This window comes from Hemicordylus capensis, chromosome 15, assembly GCF_027244095.1.
Source record: "Hemicordylus capensis ecotype Gifberg chromosome 15, rHemCap1.1.pri, whole genome shotgun sequence".
Taxonomy (NCBI): domain Eukaryota; kingdom Metazoa; phylum Chordata; class Lepidosauria; order Squamata; family Cordylidae; genus Hemicordylus; species Hemicordylus capensis.
In genome coordinates this window covers 12564661-12576689 of record NC_069671.1, presented here as the reverse complement: position 1 = coordinate 12576689, position 12029 = coordinate 12564661, and the positions used below count along the sequence as shown (strand labels likewise).

The following is a 12029-nucleotide window of genomic DNA, read 5'->3' as shown; positions in this document are numbered from 1 at the left end:
GCCCATCCCTGGCTTAGAGCTATCAAGAGTATTGGATGTTCTCTGTAGTCTTAGGCAAACTATCTTGAGGACAGGCTGTAAAACCAACAGCACCCTAGCAAGATGGAGCTCAGGAATGAGTAGCTCTCTGTCAAGGCTTTAACTGCAGTGCATTGTGGGAACGGGGGATGTCAATGGTCTTGAACCTCCTTTCTGTTTTACTTCAGATAGCTGGTCTACCCTTCATCTCCTGATCCAAATGCAGGTGGATCTCGTTATCTGCCAGGGTTCTGTGCACGCCAATTTCTGTGGATAATGAGAACTTGAATCAATGGCAATGGGGTGGTTAAGTTCCTGGAGGGCAAAAATGCAATAAGAAGCAGAAACGTGAAATAAAGTAATGTGTTATGCTCAGTAGGCATCCAGCTGTCCAGCAATGCCCCTCAAAACTTCAAATTCTGTCCATTTTCCATGAAGAATTATGGGGGATTTTTTTTAAAAAAATTAAGAGCCACAAAACTGTTTCTTTGAGCAAAATGGTGTCTGGAAATGACCTTGGAGGTCATTTCTGACCACCTATGAACTGCGGATATGCGGATTTTAACCCTTTTTGCACCCGTGTATACCAAGGTTAGGTCTCCATTGCCCAACTGTGGATATGCGAAACCGCAGATGTCAGGACCGTGTGTGACAAGGTCCACCTAAATTAAAGAAAGAAATGCAGTTGCAGAGAGCAATCGTTGTGTTCATGTTTACGAGAACGAGGCATCTTATTATAACAGATTCTTGTTTAGATCATACTGAAGTTGGACTGAGTGGACGAATTGCTGTGCTTTGCAACTTAGCCATTGGACATGCTTTCATAAATGTCTCTCATTCTCTCTCAGACGGCTTCCTTCAATGACCCGGATTTCCTGAAGCAACTTGAAATGGCCATAAAATATGGCAATCCTTTCTTGTTCCATGATGTCGATGAATACATTGACCCTGTGATTGATAACGTCTTAGAAAAGAATATAAAATTTGCTCAAGGCCGATCATTCATCATCCTCGGTGACAAGGAAGTGGATTATGACTCCAATTTCAAGCTGTACCTGAACACCAAGCTGGCTAACCCAAAATATTCGCCATCTGTGTTTGGCAAAGCCATGGTCATCAACTACACAGGTGAACAAACTCTACACCTCTTTTTTTGTAATGAATTAGAAGCTCTGTGCAATTCGACTGCTTCAGCAAATTGCTGTAGGCTCCACTGAGCTAGATACTCTGGGTGGGTAGGGAATAGTCCTTGTAGCAGTTTTGTGGATATACAATGTACTAGTGTATTTATTTGTTCTCCAGATTCAACTTCTGGGAGCAAGTGACCGCTAGAGTGATATTTTCAAAACTTTGCCCTGTATCTTTTGCTGTTGGGCCAATGTTTTTTGGTCAATGCATAAAAGCTTTTTAAAAGCTCACAGGAATATAAGAACCTGCCTAATACCGAGTCAGACCTTTGGGCCATCTTAGCTCAATATTGGTCCATCTTAGCTCAGTATTGAGCTAAGTATTGGACCAATCAGTATTGGTCCATCTTAGCTCAGTTAACCCCTGTATCTGGATTGTGATCCATTGTATCCATAAGAACTGGGTTTCTGCGCCTGCGCAGGGACCTCCCGGGCTGACTAGCTAGCTCCTCTTTGCGCCCCGCCCGTCTGCACGTGCCTTGCAGCTTCCGTTAGAATCGACGGTTGGGGCGCCTCTCCTCCAGTTTTCTCTTGACCGCCAAAGCGCTTACACCTCTTGGCTGTTGCTCCTCAATTATTATCAATAGAGAAGGCCCTCCACACGTTGGACGTGCGTAGATCACTCCTATACTATTTGGAGAGAACTCATGGCTTTAGGAAGAGTAAAAAGCTTTTTCTCTCCTTCCGGGGGCGTAGCAAGGGCCGTCCAATCTCTCGCCAGAGACTTGCTCACTGGCTAGTGGAACTGATTTTCCTCGCCTATAAAAGCACAGAAGATAACACCGCCAAAGACGGTTCGGGCTCACTCTACTAGGGCCTACGCAACGTCTGCGGCACATCTGTCAGGCATTAAAATGGCAGATGTCTGCCTGGCGGCGACATGGTCATCGCATCTACCATTCGTGAAGCATTATGCTTTGGATCTGCGGATGGCTAGGGAGGCGAATTTTGGAAGATCAGTGTTGAAACGTGTGTTGGCATAGCTGGGGGTCATCTGCACCCGCCTCCTTATGGGGTAGCTTGCTAAACACCCAGTTCTTATGGATACAATGGATCACAATCCAGATAAACAGGTTGCTTACCTGTAACTTATGATCTGGATGTGATCCGTTGTATTCATAAGTCCCTCCCAGCCGGCCCCGCTGCAGAATGCCTGGACTAGTGGATGCTGGTGTGCGGATCGTCATTTATATGGCGGTCTGCGAGAAATCTGAAGGAGAGGCGCCCCAACCGTCGATTCTAACGGAAGCTGCAAGGCACGTGCAGACGGGCGGGGCGCAAAGAGGAGCTAGCTAGTCAGCCCGGGAGGTCCCTGCGCAGGCGCAGAAACCCAGTTCTTATGAATACAACGGATCACATCCAGATCATAAGTTACAGGTAAGCAACCTGTTTTAACTGAGCAAAGAGGCACCTTTTAAAGTGGTAATTCTCTTTATTTAGCAGGGGGAGAGCAACTGGCCCTATCCAACCCCAGCACCACAGCATCCCTCCAGTGGCTGTTGCTGGTATCTGCCTTATGTTTCTTTTTAGATTGTGAGCCCTTTGGGGACAGGGGACCATCTTCTTTATGTGTTATTTATTTTTCTATGTAAACCACTTTGAGAACTTTGGTTGAAGAGCTGTATATAAATATTCATAGTAGTAGTAGTATTGTCAATGCTGACTGGCAGTGGCTCTCCAAGGTTTCAGGCAAGAGTCTTTCCCAGTCCTACCTGGAGATGCTTTCAGGGATTGAACCTGGGACTTACTGCATGCAGGTGTGCAAATATTCTTCCACTGAGCCCCATCTGCTAAGCTTCATGAAGGCTAATGAAAAGTTGTCCCTTGGCTGGTTTCAGTTTCTGGAACCAACACAGTTAACAGTCCATCAAACAGAGGCAGAAGTGGTGAAATGATGGTCAAAGCACCTCTTTATTAAGGGAAGAGATATGGCTGCATTTTATAGCAGAGTGAAAGCAATGTGGAAAAACGGACTTAGTGCTAAGAAACTTTGTTAAAACACCCCCAGTTACTCTGAAAGGTTTGGAAGACCAGCTGCTCAGCGTTATTGTGGGGTATGAAAGGCGTGAACTGGAAGAGCAGAGAGAACATCTTATCCAAGAAACGAGTGAAAACAAAAATCTATTGAAGGACCTGGAAGACTCCCTCCTCCGTGAACTGGCAACTTCCACTGGGAACATGTTGGACAATGTAGACTTGGTGCATACTCTGGAGGAGACAAAGGCCAAAGCTACTGAGGTATGAGCCATCCAGGCCTGCTTTCCTTCCCCTGGGACCCCTTTCCATCTGATTAACTTATTCAGTTAAAGTTAGAGGTGAAAAATAAAGAAGAGCTACTTTGTGGAAAATGCACCTATTGATTCCTTCAGATCTGCCACCTGTGCCTAGAGATAGTCTCCATTCCATTACAACTTGGGTTTTCTACTGCCACCCTGTAATGGCGAGCCCATAGCTCAGTGGTATTCTTTGTACTTTGCTTGCAGGAAGATGTTTAATTCTCCAGTTTAATCACTTCATTTTTTTTCTACATGAAAATGTGTATCAATGCAGAAAAACGTTATTTTGGCTTTGTGTCTGAAGCACGCTACTGGTGTGTTTCCCACCACAAGGACATGTTTTGTATTTTTCCTTGCTGATAAAGGTGAGAGACAACTGCATTTTCCACTGTATTTCAGGGTGTTAACAATGTTAAGGCTTCCTCATAATTTTAAAAAAGCCTTTCAATCTAATTGAAGTTAGTATTTCCCTGCCTTGAAACCAGGTGTCAGAGAAACTCAAGCTGGCTGAAAAAACAGCAATAGACATTGACAAGCTACGCGATGGCTACCGCCCAGCCGCCAAGAGAGGTGCCATTTTGTTCTTTGTGCTGTCCGAGATGGCTCTCGTCAATACCATGTACCAGTACTCCTTGTCTGCCTTCTTGGATGTCTTTGGTCTCTCTCTTCGGAAATCGATTCCTGACACCATCCTCGCAAAGCGGTTGCGAAGCATCATGGACACGTTAACGTTCAACGTGTACAATTATGGCTGCACAGGTATGTGTGACTGAAAGCTCCCTACAGGCGGAAATGATGGTGGAAGCATCTTCAATCCAGTTGGAAAAACAAAGTCATGCCTGGTCTATGTTTCTACACACACACACACACACACACACACACACACACACACACACACACCAAAATCATGAAAGAAATCTAAGGAAGGTACAGCAGCCCCGAGGAGAAATGTATTTTTTAAATAAATGAGACACCTCTCTCTCTCTCTCTGGATAGAATGGACTAGTCTTAGGAAGATATGATGCAGATAATCTTGACCTAACAGGGGTTCCCAACCTTAGGTCCCCATATGTTGTTGGACTACAACTCCCATTATCCCCAGCCACAATGCCCGTTGTGGCACCTGGAGACCCAAGGCTGGGAACCCTGCTTTAGTACATAAAGAAAAGCTGCAGAACTCTTGTTCTTTCTAAGTCCTTATTACAGTTGAGGAACATGGCAGCCTCCACAGCAGGAATGCCACAACGTTTCAGGACATTGGATGACAAAAACAGGAATGGATAGAGTTTGGCATGAATCGAAGGTTCATCTGTAGAAGGGAAGGGCTGGAAGCAGAGGGCTGGGGACTTCCAGGGCAGTGGACAGGAACACCAGCTCTCAAGAAGCAGTGAGCAAAGTAACTGCTGTGTTTGCCGGGCTGCAGACTTTAAAACCCTGTGGGTCCTGATCCTTCTTTAGGCTATTCAGGTTTGGGATCAGAACCTGGCAATTAACTCAAGTCCTTATTTCAGATGAGCTTCTCCGCACCCCCACCCCTTCCGGTGGCTGGCTATTTATTTATTTATTTATTTATTTATTTATTTATTTATTTATTTATTTATTTATTTATTTATTTAGCATACGGTGTTTTCATCTGCAGGCTTGTTTGAAAAACACAAGTTACTCTACTCCTTTAACATGACAATCAAGATTGAACAGGCTGACCAGAGAGTTCCTCAGGATGAACTGGACTTCTTCTTAAAAGGTAGCGTAGGACTTTCTGTGCCTTACTTGGACCCAGTCTTTCTTCATAAATGTTTCAGTCTCAGTGGGTATCCATAGTGGGTTATCTCCTCCCAGTCGCTGAGGCAGATCTTACACCAGTTAGCAAACTTGTCATGACTTTCAGGAAGAGAGCTCCTCGGGATGAGAAATGACACTTCAAAGAATAGATTTTAATGCACAGGTGGCCCCCAAAGCAGCAGGTTTTTTGCACAAGGTTTTTGTGGCAGGTTTTTCAACCCCTGCTGTTGAAAAATACTCGTCAACCTTAAGTTCACCTAACTGGTAATAGTTTCATCTAGCTATCAGGTTCTTGTTCTGGGTTGATTTTTTCCTTATAGTGACAAGAAGGCGAAAAATACTATGTCTAAAATGTGTCTCTTTGTGTCTGAATTTGTAGTCCTTGCTCAGTTTTCTGTCTTGTCGCTAGGCAATATTTCTCTGGAGAAGAGTGCTCGAAAGAAGCCTTGTGTTTGGCTTTCGGATCAAGGCTGGGAGGACGTCATCCGTGTTTCAGAACTGTTTCCAGAACAATTTGGGTCTCTTCCAGACAATGTGGATGAACATCTGTCTGACTGGAAAGATGTGAGCAAGATTCTCCGTCCTGAATATTCAGCCTTGAGTGTTTATCTCTGAGGGCCATTGCCTTTTCTGGTGCAAGGAAGAGAGACCCCTGACTTGATCCATCATAGTGTTTATTAGATATATATGAAATCTTTGTTCTTTGGTGTATGGAAACTACCATGAAAGATCAGGTCAGTGGTCCCTGCTTGTTTGTTTTTAACATGTATATCCTACCAATATATGACTTAAAAGACTTCAGACTTAAAACATTTCTAACCCACAAAATGGCATCAATAAAAAGCCACAAATTAAAATAGAATTGCAGTATTACCGTAACAGCAGTCTATGGCGGTCAGAACATACTCAATAAAAACTGGAATGGAGATAACAATATAAATTTTTCCTTGCTCACTGGAATAAAATGGTATTTTCCAGCTATCTGAAGACCAGGTGAATGGCCCTGTTGGGCCTTTTCAGGGAAGGAAGCCCCATAACACAGGTGCCATCACCAAAAAGGTTCTCTCTCTTGTACCAGCCAACCCAATCAAAGGAGGTACTCAGAGCAAGGCCCCAGCTGATTATCTTAGCAATCGAAGAAGATCATATAAGAGATCACTTGAGATACTCTGGATTGCTGAGGCATTCAAAGGTCTTCTAAATCAACACATTTGCACCAACAAATGAATTGAGAGCCAATGTAGCTCCATCAGCACTGGAGTTGCATATTCCCAAGCCACTTTTGCCACATGGATGGGAAGACCACTGAGGACTTTGCTAAATCCCTTGTAATGGTCTCCTCCTTCAGAAGCAACATCAGATGCCCCTTTTGACACTGACTCCTCCTATCTCGTCTTTCTTCCCCAGTGGTACGACATCGACGCCCTGGAACAAACCCCGTTTCCCTTGAACTATGGAAACATCCTCACCAACTTCCAGAAGCTGCTGCTCTTACGTTGCTTCCGGGTAGACCGTGTCTATCGTGCAGTGACAGACTATGTCACTCTTACCATGGGTGTGAAGTAGGTAGCCCTTCTCTCTCTCGCTCTCTCTCTCATATATGAGAACACATTATGTAGAATGCGTGAGCTCTGTTTGTGCTGACCAGATTAAGCCCTTCTCACAGCAAACCACTCACTTAATGGTACCCTCTACCTGCATCTTCTACCCAGGTATGTCCAGCCTCCGGTGATCAGCTTTGAAGCCATCTTTGAACAAAGCACCCCAAACTCACCTATTGTTTTTATTCTAAGTCCTGGCTCTGACCCTGCCAGTGACCTGATGAAACTGGCAGATCGGACAGGCTTTGGAGGGAATCGGCTGAAATTCCTGGCCATGGGACAGGGCCAGGAGAAGGTAAATTTGGCCTGAACGTTCAGGCTAGTGGGGCTTCCTCTCTGCTGGACACATTGTTCTGGGCACTGTGGTGTCTCAAGATGTCCATCTGCTGTTCAAGGGCACTGTGTGGTCTCAAGATGTCCAAGTGCAGTTATGGGGCTGCTGAAACCTCCATTCTTCCCTATGGAGAAAATCCTTAAAGACACTTGGGGGGTGCTGGGGTGGCCCAGAGTGAGTGGTGATGTAGTGCACAGAGGGTGTCAACTAGCCCCATGGGTTGCTAACCCATGGGGTACTGGGTTTTGTTGTTTCTGAGGTGTTCTGAGTGTAGATTCTCTGGTAGCATATGAGATTTTCAATGACAAACCATGAATTCACTCTCATTTGCTAACCTTAAAGACATGTAAAATTCAAAAATCACTTAAAAATCAGCCCTTTGCCCAATTCCTTTCAAATAATTCTGCTAGCTTCCTTGCCCCCCTTAGGCACTACCACCCACCACACTCTGCTCTAGGCCACCCCTTTCCCACTGATGTGAAGCTATACATTTGCTGCAATCCTCATTATTTATTTGTTCGATTTGTTTGAATAAATTATTCTCTATGAGGAATTCAAAAATACTTTAAAAATTCATCAATAATTGGAGGAGTGTCCGATTGCCTTGGGGTTTTGTGGGTGATAGGCTCCCCTGGGTGCCTACCACCCACCCCATGTTTGTGCCCTTAGGTGCTCCACAATAGGAGATAATGGGTTGGTTCGTGTCCCATTATACCCTATGAGAAAAATAATTAAAAATATTTCAGATCTTCATAAAAAATTGTAGGAGTGTCTGATTGCTTTGACGTTTGGGTTGCAAGTACCCATGGGTGCCAGCTACCACCCCACCCACTTTTGGAGGTTCGCAATGGTTCAAATCGAACCACCCCCAGTTTGGTTCAAATTCAAACCTGCAGCTCGAACCTGATGGCTGGTTTGGTTGAAATTCAAACCATTGAACTGAGCCGGTTTGAATTCGAACTGGTTTGCACATCCCTAATTTTGGGAGGGCTCCATCATCCTCAACACTGAATAAGCAAATAAGTTGTTTCCCTCTGTCTCACATTTCTAAAATGGATCTCTATACTGAATGATTCCCCAACCCCACCCGCTTTGCTCTAGCATTCAGGATTCCTTCTATACCAACATGTACTCCTTTATTTACAATCCTCCAGGTTGCACTGCAACTGTTAGAGAACGCAGTGGCCCGTGGACAGTGGTTAATGTTACAGAACTGTCATCTCTTGGTGAAGTGGCTGATTGATTTGGAGAAGGCACTAGAAAGGATTGTTAAGCCACACCCAGATTTCCGCTTGTGGTTGACTACAGATCCAACAAAGGGATTTCCTATTGGGATTCTCCAGAAATCTCTCAAGGTACGAGACAGGGGCACAACATTGCGAACAGGGCCAGTTGGCTTCCTTCACTCAGGGTTTTGCTTTTTATGAGACTCTGGCCTGGATATGGTCTTGCCCTCGTGTTTAAAACAGTTCTAAACAGTCAGAAATCAAATCTCTTCTCTTCTCCTTTACCAATTAGATCCACAAATAAATATTTTGTGTGCTCTTCTTTTTGATGGCTAAACCCCCAAGCATGAAATGTGCTGGCATCTCTGCTGTGTTTTCTGACATTGAAAACTGATGCCAGTGTGAAGCTGGGCTTCCGTGTTAGTGGGGCAGTCGCCCTGATAGGATAACGGCATCCAGCTGTTCCCTGCAGCTGAGGCGTTTATCACAGCTAAGCTGAGCTGATTATTTCTAAATCGCAGGCTGGAGAAGCTCCGTTAATGATCTTTCAACGACTTTGTTTCTCCTTCCACAAATCCTTCATGTCAGCCTAATCACACAGCTAGACAGATGTTGGAGCAGCAGAGTGACACTTCAGTCACTCCCTCTTGGTCTGCAATCTGCAAATCATTTGCCTCCAAACAGTCCCACCAAAGTCAATGAAACTTCAGCAGATAATGTGAATTGCAGAGGTCACCCATTGTTCATGGCGTAGGCTGCCTGCAGAAGGTTCTAGGTTCAGACCCCAGCACTGGGCTTAGATGGATGAAAGCATTTTCACATGGGTTGTAGCCCTGCTTTATGCAGTAGATATAATCCGGTCGTTCATGGGAGGGAGAGATCACCAGTTCAGCATTGAAAAAATGCCACAAAGCAAATAAATTCTGCAATTGGAATATATTCTGCAGATTATCCAATGATACAGACATTAACTTTATTTTTTAATTACTTCTGTTGAGAATGTGTAGGGTTGGTTTGGGGGGATTTTTCTGTGCAGAATTTGTAACTTTTTGGCAAGAACTGGTGGGTGTAGAATGGGGGCCTATAGCAAGGAAGATGAGACATCTAAGATACCCCTTAAAAACAGGAACGTTGAAAGTTCATTGGACTGGCTGTCAGTTTACCTTTTTATGTTCCTCAATCTGTTAGGTTGTTACAGAGCCTCCTAATGGACTGAAACTGAACATGAGAGCCACCTACTTCAAAATCTCTCACGAGTCTCTTGACCAGTGTCCACATCCTGCTTTCAAGTCCTTGGTCTATGTCTTGGCATTTTTCCATGCTGTGGTTCAGGAGAGACGGAAATTTGGGAAGATTGGTTGGAATGTGCCTTATGATTTCAACGAATCTGACTTCCAGGTAGGAATCACAATGGAGGGGTCCTCGCAGGGCCTCTAGGAAATCTAGAGGCAGAGTACCCCCAGCATATGCCCCCCAGGAGTGGCTAAATCTGTAACCTTCCTGGCCCACTCACTTTCAACTCCTGCCTTAGGTCTGCATGGAGATCCTGAACACATATTTGACCAAGGCCTTCCAGCAACGTGACGACAAGATTCCGTGGGGGAGTCTCAAGTATCTCATTGGAGAGGTAAGCAATTTGCCTGGGTTTTCAGATCATTCTCTAAGGGCCCCCAGCCCCTGTCCCCATCTAAAGGACAGAGATGGGGCCTTTTCAGTTGTGGAGCCCCATTTTTGAGATTTCCTTCCCCACCTGGTGCCCACTCTGTATTCTTTTTGATGCCAAGTGAAAAATCCTTTTTGCCATGTTTCTTAGACCATTTTGGTTTTTTATGCTGGGACTCTCTTTTTATCTGCTGCTCTGCTATCTTGTGTTTTTTATTTGATGTGTTTTATTATCTGTATTTTTCAATTATATTTTATTGTATGCCATTCTGACAACTTTGGCTGAAAAGCAATAAATACATAAAAATATTGTCACCAAGGAGCAAAGAAGAATCCTGCTAACATACACAAGCTTCTTCTAACATAATGCAGCTTCTCCAGTATCTTACTGCATCTGAAACAAATTCCTTATCACAGCAGAGCAAAGCTTGATATTGCGTAGATACCCACCCCATCATACTATCTTTTAAAAAATATATGCAGTTTTAAAACAGAAAATATGAAGTTTTGCTTTGCCTTCTCATGAGAAGTATCAGGACATGGTACTATCACACTGCCATTCGTCTTTGGACCCATGAGGGCTAGAAACCTACCTAAGTCCACTTAGGATTGCCACCTTAGGGTGATTGATGTACTCTGAAGAACAATGGAGTGGACGCTCTCTTATCCCAACAGACAGCTCCCTCTCATGTCAAATGGAAGGGGAAGGGCTGGGCTTGCTGATGGTGGCCTTGCAGGCCCTGAAGTGTGACCCCCCTCAATTTCCAGGTAATGTACGGTGGACGTGCCATTGACAGCTTTGACCGGCGCATTCTCACAATCTACATGGATGAGTATCTGGGGGATTTTATATTTGACACCTTCCAGCCCTTTCACTTTTTCCACAATGACGACGTTGACTATAGAATCCCTGAAGGGATTTCAAAGGACGACTTTGTAGGTAAGCAAAGAAATGGGCACCTTTCTTTCAAATCTGCTTTGCTACCATGTCTCAAAGATGGTTTCTCTTCCTTTATGGTAGACTTCAGCAAAACAGTTCAGGTGGCGTTGGGTGTGTTTCTGGTTCCTGCCCTGTTCAGACACTTTATTTCCCATCGCTCAATCGACCAAGAAATTCTACTGTGCGTTAGGGATAGCAGTTAGGGATATACTTACACCTCAGGGTGCGAAACTGGCAGGCTGGGGAGAATGGCACTTATTTTTCACTGCAAAATTCTGGAAGCATTGTAAGCTTTTCTCCGATAGGGATGTGCACGAATCAGCCGACGTTCAGACCTGTTCAAAAGTGGTGGGGGTTGCTTTAAGGGACAAGGAAGGGGCTGCCTACCTGTCAGCCCCTGCCCCGCCACTTGCCCCCATCCGGCGCTCTCTAAAACAGCTGGGCTGCAGTGTTCCTGTTTGTGCCCCACGCGTCGGCCATGGTGTGGCAGCACTGATCAGGGTGCAAGCAGGAATGCTGTAGCCCAGCACATCTGCTGTTTTGGAGAGTTCCGGCAGGGGAAAGGCAGCTTGGCGGGGGCTGACAGACAGGCAGCGCCTTCCCTGTCCCTTAAAGCAAGCCCCCTGCCCTCCTGGGAGTTCATGCGCCTCCCTATTCTCTGATGGTGGAGGTAGTTATCTAGACTTTAGGAGGTTCAGACTGTCCACTGAGCCCCTCCCCATTCTGATCCTACACTTCGAAGAGAGCTGGAGCACACTTGAGCTCAGTTTCCTCAGAGACCTGGCCTTCATTGGCCTAGCATTTCAAGTCACTGTGTTGAGAGGACACCATCATATTGAATGTTCTCTTCCCTCAAAGCTGAGGATGTGTTGAGCAAACCCAATGAAAATCCTACCCTTCAATTTTAAGCCATTTTTTCCCCTATCAGATTTCTGAAAAAATGCAAAAATTCCCCATGCTTGGCTACCTTCACTCATAGCTGAGAATGTGTTGAACACTCCCA

General features: G+C 45.0%; 1 protein-coding gene across 1 annotated transcript in view; it reads left to right on the top strand.

Moving 5' to 3' along the window:
- DNAH10 (dynein axonemal heavy chain 10) overlaps positions 1-12029 on the top strand; it is an 87363-nt gene that overhangs the window by 70518 nt on the left and 4816 nt on the right. The window contains exons 63-73 of the mRNA XM_053280219.1: positions 867-1146; positions 3214-3443; positions 3967-4240; positions 5121-5225; positions 5673-5827; positions 6671-6825; positions 6976-7159; positions 8353-8553; positions 9613-9822; positions 9956-10051; positions 10855-11026. Coding sequence (XP_053136194.1) covers positions 867-1146; positions 3214-3443; positions 3967-4240; positions 5121-5225; positions 5673-5827; positions 6671-6825; positions 6976-7159; positions 8353-8553; positions 9613-9822; positions 9956-10051; positions 10855-11026 — 2062 coding nt within the window. The remainder of the gene's footprint in view (positions 1-866; positions 1147-3213; positions 3444-3966; positions 4241-5120; positions 5226-5672; positions 5828-6670; positions 6826-6975; positions 7160-8352; positions 8554-9612; positions 9823-9955; positions 10052-10854; positions 11027-12029) is intronic.